This window comes from Sinocyclocheilus grahami, unplaced genomic scaffold (genome assembly GCF_001515645.1).
Source record: "Sinocyclocheilus grahami isolate Dianchi unplaced genomic scaffold, SAMN03320097.WGS_v1.1 scaffold389.1, whole genome shotgun sequence".
In the NCBI taxonomy this organism is placed as follows: Eukaryota; Metazoa; Chordata; class Actinopteri; order Cypriniformes; family Cyprinidae; genus Sinocyclocheilus; species Sinocyclocheilus grahami.
The window spans coordinates 469,664-480,524 of record NW_015505568.1 but is presented as its reverse complement, the minus strand read 5'-3'; the positions used below and the strand labels follow the sequence as shown (position 1 = coordinate 480,524).

The window sequence follows — 10,861 nt, the reverse complement described above, 5'->3', positions numbered from 1 at the left end:
TTGACACAACCTTCAAATTACCACAATAAATAAATAACTATGCTAGGGCCCTATGAAATACGTTTTATTTTTTCCCAAATTCCATTAATTTTTTTAAATTCCAAATGTAAATATTTTTGGATTCTGTTTTTTTTCCATTTAAATTTTTCTGGACTCCTTTTTAAATGGTTAAATTAAATTTTATTAAACAAAAGCACGTCTAATTAAATAATGAAACGTATACAATTCAACATAGTTTAACAAAAATTACATGTTTATGGTCTTATGAAATGTTCTATTTTTTTCACCTTGTTTATTGTTCCCAAATTCTGTGTTTTAATATGTCTAATTATTTGAATGCATAAAAACTACTTTTATTTATAGCCTTATGAAATGTTTTTTTTTCTTTAGAAATTCTGCATTGTGTATTTTAATTTTTCTGGTTATCGAATGAAGGCATAACACATTAATTTAATTTATCTTTTAATTAATGAAAATTAAACAAATGTTATTTTTTGGCAAACAAAGGGGATTTACAATTAAAATTGAAACATGGAAGAAATATTGTGATTATTCCTTAATAATTTTAGTAGTAGTAGTTACGTACATTCTACTGAACAATAGTAATACATTTCTGGCAGAAACTATATATTTTTGACTGAGCAGTTTTGGGGATTTTGTTCATGTATTTATGTCCGATTTAGTGAGAAGGCAGATGCTGAAATCACCGCGAGCGTCACGCGCACTTCAGTATGTGTGTAGTAAACAAAACCACGTGACATTCATTCAGACCATAGACTATGATTCAGACAGACACAGAACATGCAGGATTTATATTTAAATAGCCTTTTTGCGGCTTAATATTTACAGATACTAGTCCAAATCACGATTTAAGTGTAATGACCTTCCTCTGATTAATTCATCCAAACTTTTGACAAATTCCGTGACATTCCGCGTTATACAGTCAATTCCGTTGACTGGATTCCGCAATTCCATCCGTGTTTTTCGCATCGTGGAAATCATAGAGCCATAGGCGTATGATTCACGTCTGAGTCGCTGTCATCAGAATCCTGCGTGTTGCCAGATGTTGAGGGTCCTGAGGTGTGCACCATTTAGAGCATCTGTAATGAGCCGATTTCATGGCTTTGTTTTGATGAGGTTGACTTTGGAAAAAACACGTTCTGAAATGTCGAAATTATCGTACATTATGGGATTTTTTTCATTATTACGCCGGAATGAGAGTATAGTTCCTAGCCATATCGACCTAGAAAATCACAACTTTTAATTTTCCGTCGGTCTTAGTACACGATGTAACTACAGAAGAGTCAAGTTTTAAATAGGAAAAATATAGAAACTCTTTGGTCATTTTTGAGAATCAGATTCAATGATCTATGCTAAGCTACAGCTAAAAGTGCTACCGCCAGACCCGGAGATCGGCTGAATGGATTCGAAAACGGTAAAACTCAACTGTTTAACTCTAGGGGAGTTGGAAAATGAGCCTATTTTAAAAAATAGTGGAGTGTTCCTTTAAGACAGTACATTGGACTCAGCTTTTTTAGTGTGGTATAAGTCAACATCACTTTGCCTGAAAATGTTGCCTAGACAGGCAGCTCACTGGGTTTTCAGAAGAGCTGATGTGCGTTCATTTCTCAACCTTGAGAGAGCCGTGAGCATCTGTTTGTGGACTGAGATTCTTCCTGGATAGGGCTGGCGAGCCATAGTGAAGAACATGAGCAGGAGATGTCCGACACACTGAAGGTCTGGAGTGAAGCAGTGACGACACAGATGCTCTCCTTCTTGTGGGGCAATTATGATCAGCACAGCTAAATAAACCTGTGTTCTCTGTAGAGGAATCTATAAAGAAAGGACGGCGAGAGAGATTTTTAGAGATATTATTCAGGCCTTTCCTTTATTATACAGACACTATTAATTTTCCTATATTAGTAAGGAGGAGTTTTTGCTACCGTAACATTTTCCTTGGAAAACGCTGGGTGACATGGAGCCCCGCCCAGACGAGGATGATGAGTGGCTGCCCGCGGTTGATGTGCTGCTGCCAGAGCCAGTCGAATCTGGTCGTGGCAAAGCCACGCCCCTTTGAAGGCTGGACACCAAGGGATTGGCTGTTTTCAGTATTCCTACAACTTCTGTCAGAAGTAAAGGAAAATTCAGGTAATGACTGAAAAGGGCTTTAGTTTATTAAATAAAACTAAAGCAGCTACAAATTAGGCTTTTTTTTAGGGGCGTAGCAACTAGTATACTGTATGTCCTCACATTTAGAAGATCATTAGTCTGCATTTGAGAAAGATTGATTTTTATGAAAGTTGGAAAACCAGTTTCAGATGTGTGAGAAAAAGACCAAAATTCTTGTTTCAAAGAAAAAAAAAAAAGTGAATTGTTTTTTGTTTTTTTTTACAGATTATTCCAAATCCAACTTGAAGCGTCACGACTAACATCGCAGTCGCGGATGGCGTCCATGGTGAGCAGGTCATTCCCGTGCCGCAGCTGGAATCGCACCACCTCTACCGCCGCCTGGATCTCCTCTCGTTCTCCGCTCTGATCCGGCACACATTCATCCAGGATCTCCTGCAGCAGCAGACTGTATTTACTGATCCTCTGGACCGGCTTCAGCAGGTACGAGGAGAGATCCATGCTGTCACCCAACTCCATCTGCTTACGCTGGACGAAAAGAGGCTTGATTTCATTCCCATTCACTTCAATTAAACTCAGAAGAAATAGCAACAGATGCAGAAATAATTGTAGGATTTTTATATATAAAATATTAAATACATATATTGTATTTATTTATTTATATTAATAATATATACAAACCCAATTCCAAAAAAGTTGGGACACTGTACAAATTGTGAGTAAAAAAGGAACCTGGATCTCCTCTCGTTCTCCGCTCTGATCCGGCACACATTCATCCAGGATCTCCTGCAGCAGCAGACTGTATTTACTGATCCTCTGGACCGGCTTCAGCAGGTACGAGGAGAGATCCATGCTGTCACCCAACTCCATCTGCTTACGCTGGAACAAAAGAGGATTCATTTCATTCCCGTTCACGTTAATTAAACTCAGAAGAAATAGCAAGAGATGCAGAAATAATTGTAGAATTTGTATATTTATGTATATTTTCAAAAATTGTTATTTTATGTATTTATATTAATAATGATAATTAACAATATACACATGTAAAATAAGTAATTCTGTAAAACATTATATAAAAGTATTACATACTGTATAATATTTTTATATTGTTTAAATATATATATATATATATATATCATTTTTTATTTTTAAATATTTTATATATTTATATTTTAAACAATATTTTATTTAAACATTTAATTAAATGGAAATATATTAATATTTATATAAAAATATAAAAACAAAAATGGTAAAATAATAAAAAAAATATATAAAATATAATATAATTAATTTTAATATGATTTTATATTATTTATACGCATAATAGTGTATAACAAACCAAATGTTCCTCACCTTGAAGTATCTGTGGTGTTGGATTAGCGCATCAGACTGGGGTTTGTTCTTGCTGTAAAGGGCGTAAAGTCCAAAACTCTCTCTCTGTTTAAATAGATTTTTGTGCAAGGTTAAAATGATATTCTGTTTAAAATGAAACTACGATCAAAACACAGTGCTGTCTTACGTGATTGAGGAAACAGCGTCCGACTCTCAGCGGTTTTGCCTGACAGGCCTCCAGTTCCTGCTGGAAGTGCTGGCAGTGGAAGGCGTACAGTTTCTCCAGGTTACCGAAGATGCGTCCGCGCTGACCGCGCAGATCCTGCGGGACGTCCGGTCTGGACAGCAGGGGGAAGTAGTGAGTCAAGATGTAGCCGAGAGAGCGGACGTACTCCACCTCCGTCAGCAGGAGCTCCTCCATGATGCGATGAAGCTTCCTGCCGGGAAATAAAGATAAGAATGTATTTCTAAAATAAATAAATAAATCTATAATGAAATATCAGCTGTGACAGCCTTTATTTAAAAAAAAAAGTACCTTTTATTTATACGTGGCACTATTGAAATACTACGATCTTAATTACAGAAATTATTATAGAAATCTATTATTATGCTTATCTTATATGAATATGTTTACCATTAGAATTACAATTGTAGTTAATTAACCTTCTGAAACCACTGCTTTAACATGGTACTGCCACTTTTAAAATCCTATATTAGCTCTTTTTACTGTAACTTTACCTTTCTGACATCAGTGAAAGCTTTTGGACAAAGAAAGAAATAGCATGAAAAATATTGAGACTTGTGTTTTTGATCAAATAAATGCGGCCTTGGTGAGTAAATCGTACAGAATCCAAACTTTTGCGTGGTCCTGTATGTACACATAAAGTAACTAATATCTAGAAAACAAAGTGCATCTCACAGTGTTTCATCTGTATCGTTAAAGACAGCATGCGATGTTATTCACAGTGCATTTAAGTTCAACATAACGAAAATCTGCATTAACTTATTTAAATTTAGTGAGTCAAGATGTAGCCGAGAGAGCGGACGTACTCCACCTCCGTCAGCAGGAGCTCCTCCATGATGCGATGAAGCTTCCTGCCGGGAAATAAAGATAAGAATGTATTTCTAAAATAAATAAATAAATCTATAATGAAATATCAGCTGTGACAGCCTTTATTTAAAAAAAGTACCTTTTATTTATACGTGGCACTATTGAAATACTACGATCTTAATTACAGAAATTATTATAGAAATCTATTATTATGCTTATCTTATATGAATATGTTTACCATTAGAATTACAATTGTAGTTAATTAACCTTCTGAAACCACTGCTTTAACATGGTACTGCCATTTAAAATCCTATATTAGCTCTTTTTACTGTAACTTTACCTTTCTGACATCAGTGAAAGCTTTTGGACAAAGAAAGAAATAGCATGAAAAATATTGAGACTTGTGTTTTTGATCAAATAAATGCGGCCTTGGTGAGTAAATCGTACAGAATCCAAACTTTTGCGTGGTCCTGTATGTACACATAAAGTAACTAATATCTAGAAAACAAAGTGCATCTCACAGTGTTTCATCTGTATCGTTAAAGACAGCATGCGATGTTATTCACAGTGCATTTAAGTTCAACATAACGAAAATCTGCATTAACTTATTTAAATTAGATTTAACATTTTTAAATTGTAATTTTCAAATGTATTTTTAATTATTTAAATTTTGAATAAATTAATAAAAAATGACAGTTCCGGATAAAACTGAATTGACTATGGGAAATAATGTAGGGCTTTATCATTTAGGATTTGAATGGATCAAAAGTTGTTTTAAAAGCAGAGAAAAAGTGCATTTTGATTAAAGAATAATTTTTTTTAGAATAATGCTCACTGATGAAACGTTCATAAAACCAGAAACCCTTTCAAGTACATTGAAGCAAACAGTATCAGTTTTAATTTCACATTGTCTTTAAGTGTCATTAACGGGCATAAGAACACAGTGTAACTCACATGGTTCTGTTTGGGCTTTCTGGGGTGGGTGCAGCGTTTTCTCCATCAGTTCCCCAGCTGTCTGTGAACACAGGGACGTCTCTAGCGCCCTCTGTCTCTTCACCGGCCGTCTGAGAGCAGAAGCTGCTGTGGTGGGAGTTTACGTACCGCTGGTTCTGGCAGAAGACGGGCTCTGTGATGTGGAGCTCAGATCCCTTGCTGATGTTTCTGCTGGCTGCGTTCTGCCAAGGAAACCACTGACAGCCCACCGTACTCGATCCTGCGACGGGTTTCTGCTCTTGGGAAGCTTTTCTGCCAATGTTTTTGCCTCTTTGGCTGCCGTCTGCAGGATTTTCCTTCGCAGTCTGTGCTGTTTTGGACTCTCTTCTGGTTTTGTGGTTGGATCTGAAGTTGAAGCAGGTGACGGTGCCATGAATGCTGTTGTTATTTTATGTATTTATATTAATAATGATAATTAACAATATACACATGTAAAATAAGTAATTCTGTAAAACATTATATAAAAGTATTACATACTGTATAATATTTTTATATTGTTTAAATATATATATATATATATATATCATTTTTTATTTTTAAATATTTTATATATTTATATTTTAAACAATATTTTATTTAAACATTTAATTAAATGGAAATATATTAATATTTATATAAAAATATAAAAACAAAAATGGTAAAATAATAAAAAAAATATATAAAATATAATATAATTAATTTTAATATGATTTTATATTATTTATACGCATAATAGTGTATAACAAACCAAATGTTCCTCACCTTGAAGTATCTGTGGTGTTGGATTAGCGCATCAGACTGGGGTTTGTTCTTGCTGTAAAGGGCGTAAAGTCCAAAACTCTCTCTCTGTTTAAATAGATTTTTGTGCAAGGTTAAAATGATATTCTGTTTAAAATGAAACTACGATCAAAACACAGTGCTGTCTTACGTGATTGAGGAAACAGCGTCCGACTCTCAGCGGTTTTGCCTGACAGGCCTCCAGTTCCTGCTGGAAGTGCTGGCAGTGGAAGGCGTACAGTTTCTCCAGGTTACCGAAGATGCGTCCACGCTGACCGCGCAGATCCTGCGGGACGTCCGGTCTGGACAGCAGGGGGAAGTAGTGAGTCAAGATGTAGCCGAGAGAGCGGACGTACTCCACCTCCGTCAGCAGGAGCTCCTCCATGATGCGATGAAGCTTCCTGCCGGGAAATAAAGATAAGAATGTATTTCTAAAATAAATAAATAAATCTATAATGAAATATCAGCTGTGACAGCCTTTATTTAAAAAAAAAAGTACCTTTTATTTATACGTGGCACTATTGAAATACTACGATCTTAATTACAGAAATTATTATAGAAATCTATTATTATGCTTATCTTATATGAATATGTTTACCATTAGAATTACAATTGTAGTTAATTAACCTTCTGAAACCACTGCTTTAACATGGTACTGCCATTTAAAATCCTATATTAGCTCTTTTTACTGTAACTTTACCTTTCTGACATCAGTGAAAGCTTTTGGACAAAGAAAGAAATAGCATGAAAAATATTGAGACTTGTGTTTTTGATCAAATAAATGCGGCCTTGGTGAGTAAATCGTACAGAATCCAAACTTTTGCGTGGTCCTGTATGTACACATAAAGTAACTAATATCTAGAAAACAAAGTGCATCTCACAGTGTTTCATCTGTATCGTTAAAGACAGCATGCGATGTTATTCACAGTGCATTTAAGTTCAACATAACGAAAATCTGCATTAACTTATTTAAATTAGATTTAACATTTTTAAATTGTAATTTTCAAATGTATTTTTAATTATTTAAATTTTGAATAAATTAATAAAAAATGACAGTTCCGGATAAAACTGAATTGACTATGGGAAATAATGTAGGGCTTTATCATTTAGGATTTGAATGGATCAAAAGTTGTTTTAAAAGCAGAGAAAAAGTGCATTTTGATTCAAGAATAATTTTTTTTTAGAATAATGCTCACTGATGAATCGTTCATAAAACCAGAAACCCTTTCAAGTACATTGAAGCAAACAGTATCAGTTTTAATTTCACATTGTCTTTAAGTGTCATTAACGGGCATAAGAACACAGTGTAACTCACATGGTTCTGTTTGGGCTTTCTGGGGTGGGTGCAGCGTTTTCTCCATCAGTTCCCCAGCTGTCTGTGAACACAGGGACGTCTCTAGCGCCCTCTGTCTCTTCACCGGCCGTCTGAGAGCAGAAGCTGCTGTGGTGGGAGTTTACGTACCGCTGGTTCTGGCAGAAGACGGGCTCTGTGATGTGGAGCTCAGATCCCTTGCTGATGTTTCTGCTGGCTGCGTTCTGCCAAGGAAACCACTGACAGCCCACCGTACTCGATCCTGCGACGGGTTTCTGCTCTTGGGAAGCTTTTCTGCCAATGTTTTTGCCTCTTTGGCTGCCGTCTGCAGGATTTTCCTTCGCAGTCTGTGCTGTTTTGGACTCTCTTCTGGTTTTGTGGTTGGATCTGAAGTTGAAGCAGGTGACGGTGCCATGAATGCTGTCTCTCGCCCGACTCGCCCTGCTCTCTGACAGATCGGGCACAATCCCATGATCATCTTGTACTTGGGTTCAGAAAAATTACCAAAATCTTATTTCACATTATGAGAAATTTTACATCGCAAAACATGACTTTCCTACTCAGTATTTTTGAATTTTTCTTGAAATTCTAAAAGAAATTCCAAATTGTGATATTACAACGTTGTCATGTAAAAGTTTACATCATGCAATTCTGACTTTTCTGACACAATTACCATTTTAATTTTTTTATTCAAGCTTCTATATCATACCAGCCAGCCCTATCTTATACAGACTCTTCTCTATCCTCACCTGGAATGACCTCCGGCCAATCAGAGCGGTGTCCGCCGGCTGTTTGAGCTCCTTCCAGAAGCGCCAGTCTCTCCTCCAGCTGTCGCCGGACGTCCTGGCAGTGGATCCAGGCTGCGTCCCACACCTGCAGAGCTCTGGAGCTGGAACAGGCCTGCGCTCTCACGTCCTGGAAGTGCTCGGGAGAAAACTCGTCTAATTTCCGCAGGTAAGCGTGAAGATGTGTCCAGCACTCTCCATCTGTAGAAAAGCAGTGTTGCTCCTGTTCCAATAATCGCCTGCAATCGCTGGCCACGACTGATGCCTGAAAACAATTATGAATTAGTTCATACATAGGAAGGATTATGTTGACAAAAAATGTCGTGACAGCAATAAGATCAGGGGCTTTTTGCACCTATACACTCTTAAAAATAAAGGTTCCAAAAGGCTGTTTTCACAGCGATGCCATAAAAGAACCATTTTTGGTTCCCCTCCATTGTTTTCTTAGTGTGAAGAACATTTTAGTGAACGGCTGCATATCTGTAAGAAACAAATCCATTATTAAGATGATTTTAACAACTAAACCATTGCTTCTGGCTAAATGCAAGTCCACAATCCACAAGGGGGGGAGGCGTAGGTTTGATTTTGACATCGGTGGGGACATAACAGTAGACAACCACCGTAGAGGTCAAGCAGGAGGAGTAATTATACAGGGGAGAGCGGGGTAAGTTGAGCCACCCCTTGTTTCTAGACAACCTTAAACGAAATTGGTGATGTGACCACAAATATATGAAGAGTTGTCTATTTTACTCACCCTGTGATAGAGAGAGGCCCATGGGATAATTTGTAACTACATTTGAGTTTCAAAAACAGTTTTTTTGGACTCATGCTTCTTGTGTCTGAACAATAGAAGAAATATCACACGTGTGTTTGTGCTTTAGGAAGTTATAATATGAGGCTACACTGTTAGCATGATGTTAGCTCTAAACTGCTGGACGATACAAGTTTGTTAAAATGGCAGAATTGGGGTAATTTGAGAAAAAAGTCCCGGGGTAAGTTCAGACAGTGTCTCACCTTTTTATGAATATAAAGTATTATTTTACTGTAATTCTAATTTTAGACCAAACATTTTTGATGATGTTCTTTGTTTTGAACTTTATTTAATTAAAAAAAATTTCAATAGGCCTTGGATATTTCAGCTGTTTGCTTTGTACATTCAGTTTAACAACATAAATGAAAGCGTGTAAACATTATCATTCAGCACAACTGTGCACGTATTTTAAACACTTAAGCTATGTATTAAATGCAGGTCCTTGAAAGCGTGTGGTTTTCTAGCGTATTTACTTGAACTTCTCAGGTAATATCAATGGTGTGACCTATTTCAGATACAGCCGAAATTACAACAGTGGTTACATACACATATTTAATTGTTTGATCAAAATTATTGATAGTATTGATTCAGTAGTCACTGGATATTGGTAGGGACATGTCCTTTTAGCATCCATACTAAATTCTACATAATTGATAATCCATAACTCTTCCTCCAGTGAAAAAGTCCTCTCATCTGAATCAGGAGAGAAATCTGCACAGATCAAGCACCATTAACAAGCCAAAACAGCTCTAAACAAATATGTAGGGTAGATTTTGATGTGAGAGTTCAACAGAGGATGGACTTTGCAATGGAGGAAGCGCTATTATGGATTATGGACTCGTATTTTAGCCAGAAGCAACGGTTTGAAGTTAAAACACCTTAGTGATGGATTTGTTTCTTACAAACGCGCAGCTTTTCACTTCACAAGAAGTTCATTGATGGACTGGAGTCAAGATAGTTTAGTAATTGTGCATTATTGATGTTTTCATCAGCTTTTATCAGCATTTTAATCATCTAAAGAACCATTTTCCACTATAAAGTACCTTTTGTTCTGTGGAAAGTTTCCATGTATGTTAAAAGTTCTTCAAGGAGCCAATAATGCCTTTTTAAGAAAGGAGGCTGTTCTCTGTTGTTGAGTTTGGCCAAAAATATAAATTGACAAATTTCTATTTTGTAAAATTTTGGTCTGATTCCCCCAACAGCCCAACACAAAACGTCTTGGATCTGCAAGAATCACATAACAAACAAAACCTTTTTTTTTTTTTTTCGTCTTTTGGAAGTTGAATTCAAAATGGCTCAGAAATCTGAGGAGTCGTGTGCTTTCTAGTTAAGAAAGGGTCCTAACCAAAACAGATTATTTCCTAGTTTAAATGGCCAAATGTAATTACCGTATTTACCCGAATATAAGACAATGTTTTTTTCTTGGAAATACATCTGAAAAAATGCGGTCGTCTTATATTCAGGGTCTAGACCAGGGTTCCTCAAATCTCGCCCTGGAGGTCCAATGCGCTGCAGAGTTTAGCTCCAACCCTGATCAAACTCAGCTACCTGTGATTTTCTAATGATCCTGAAGACATTGATTAGCATGCTCAGGTGTGTTTGATTAGGGTTAGAGCTAAACTCTGCAGGAAAGTGGATCTCGTGGGCCAGATTTGAGAATCCCTGGTCTAGACTTTGACATGTCAATAATACAC

At 36.5% G+C, this 10,861-nt stretch overlaps 1 protein-coding gene across 1 annotated transcript in view; it reads right to left on the bottom strand.

The window, feature by feature from the left end:
- Nucleotides 1–2,364: 2,364 nt before the first annotated feature.
- Nucleotides 2,365–10,861, bottom strand: part of LOC107550133 (pleckstrin homology domain-containing family G member 4B-like) — a 15,142-nt gene continuing 6,645 nt past the window's right edge. Inside the window, 5 exon segments of the mRNA XM_016231361.1 lie at nucleotides 2,365–2,655; nucleotides 6,245–6,328; nucleotides 6,411–6,660; nucleotides 7,575–8,055; nucleotides 8,321–8,621. Coding sequence (XP_016086847.1) covers nucleotides 2,389–2,655; nucleotides 6,245–6,328; nucleotides 6,411–6,660; nucleotides 7,575–8,055; nucleotides 8,321–8,621 — 1,383 coding nt within the window. The 3' untranslated portion in view covers nucleotides 2,365–2,388.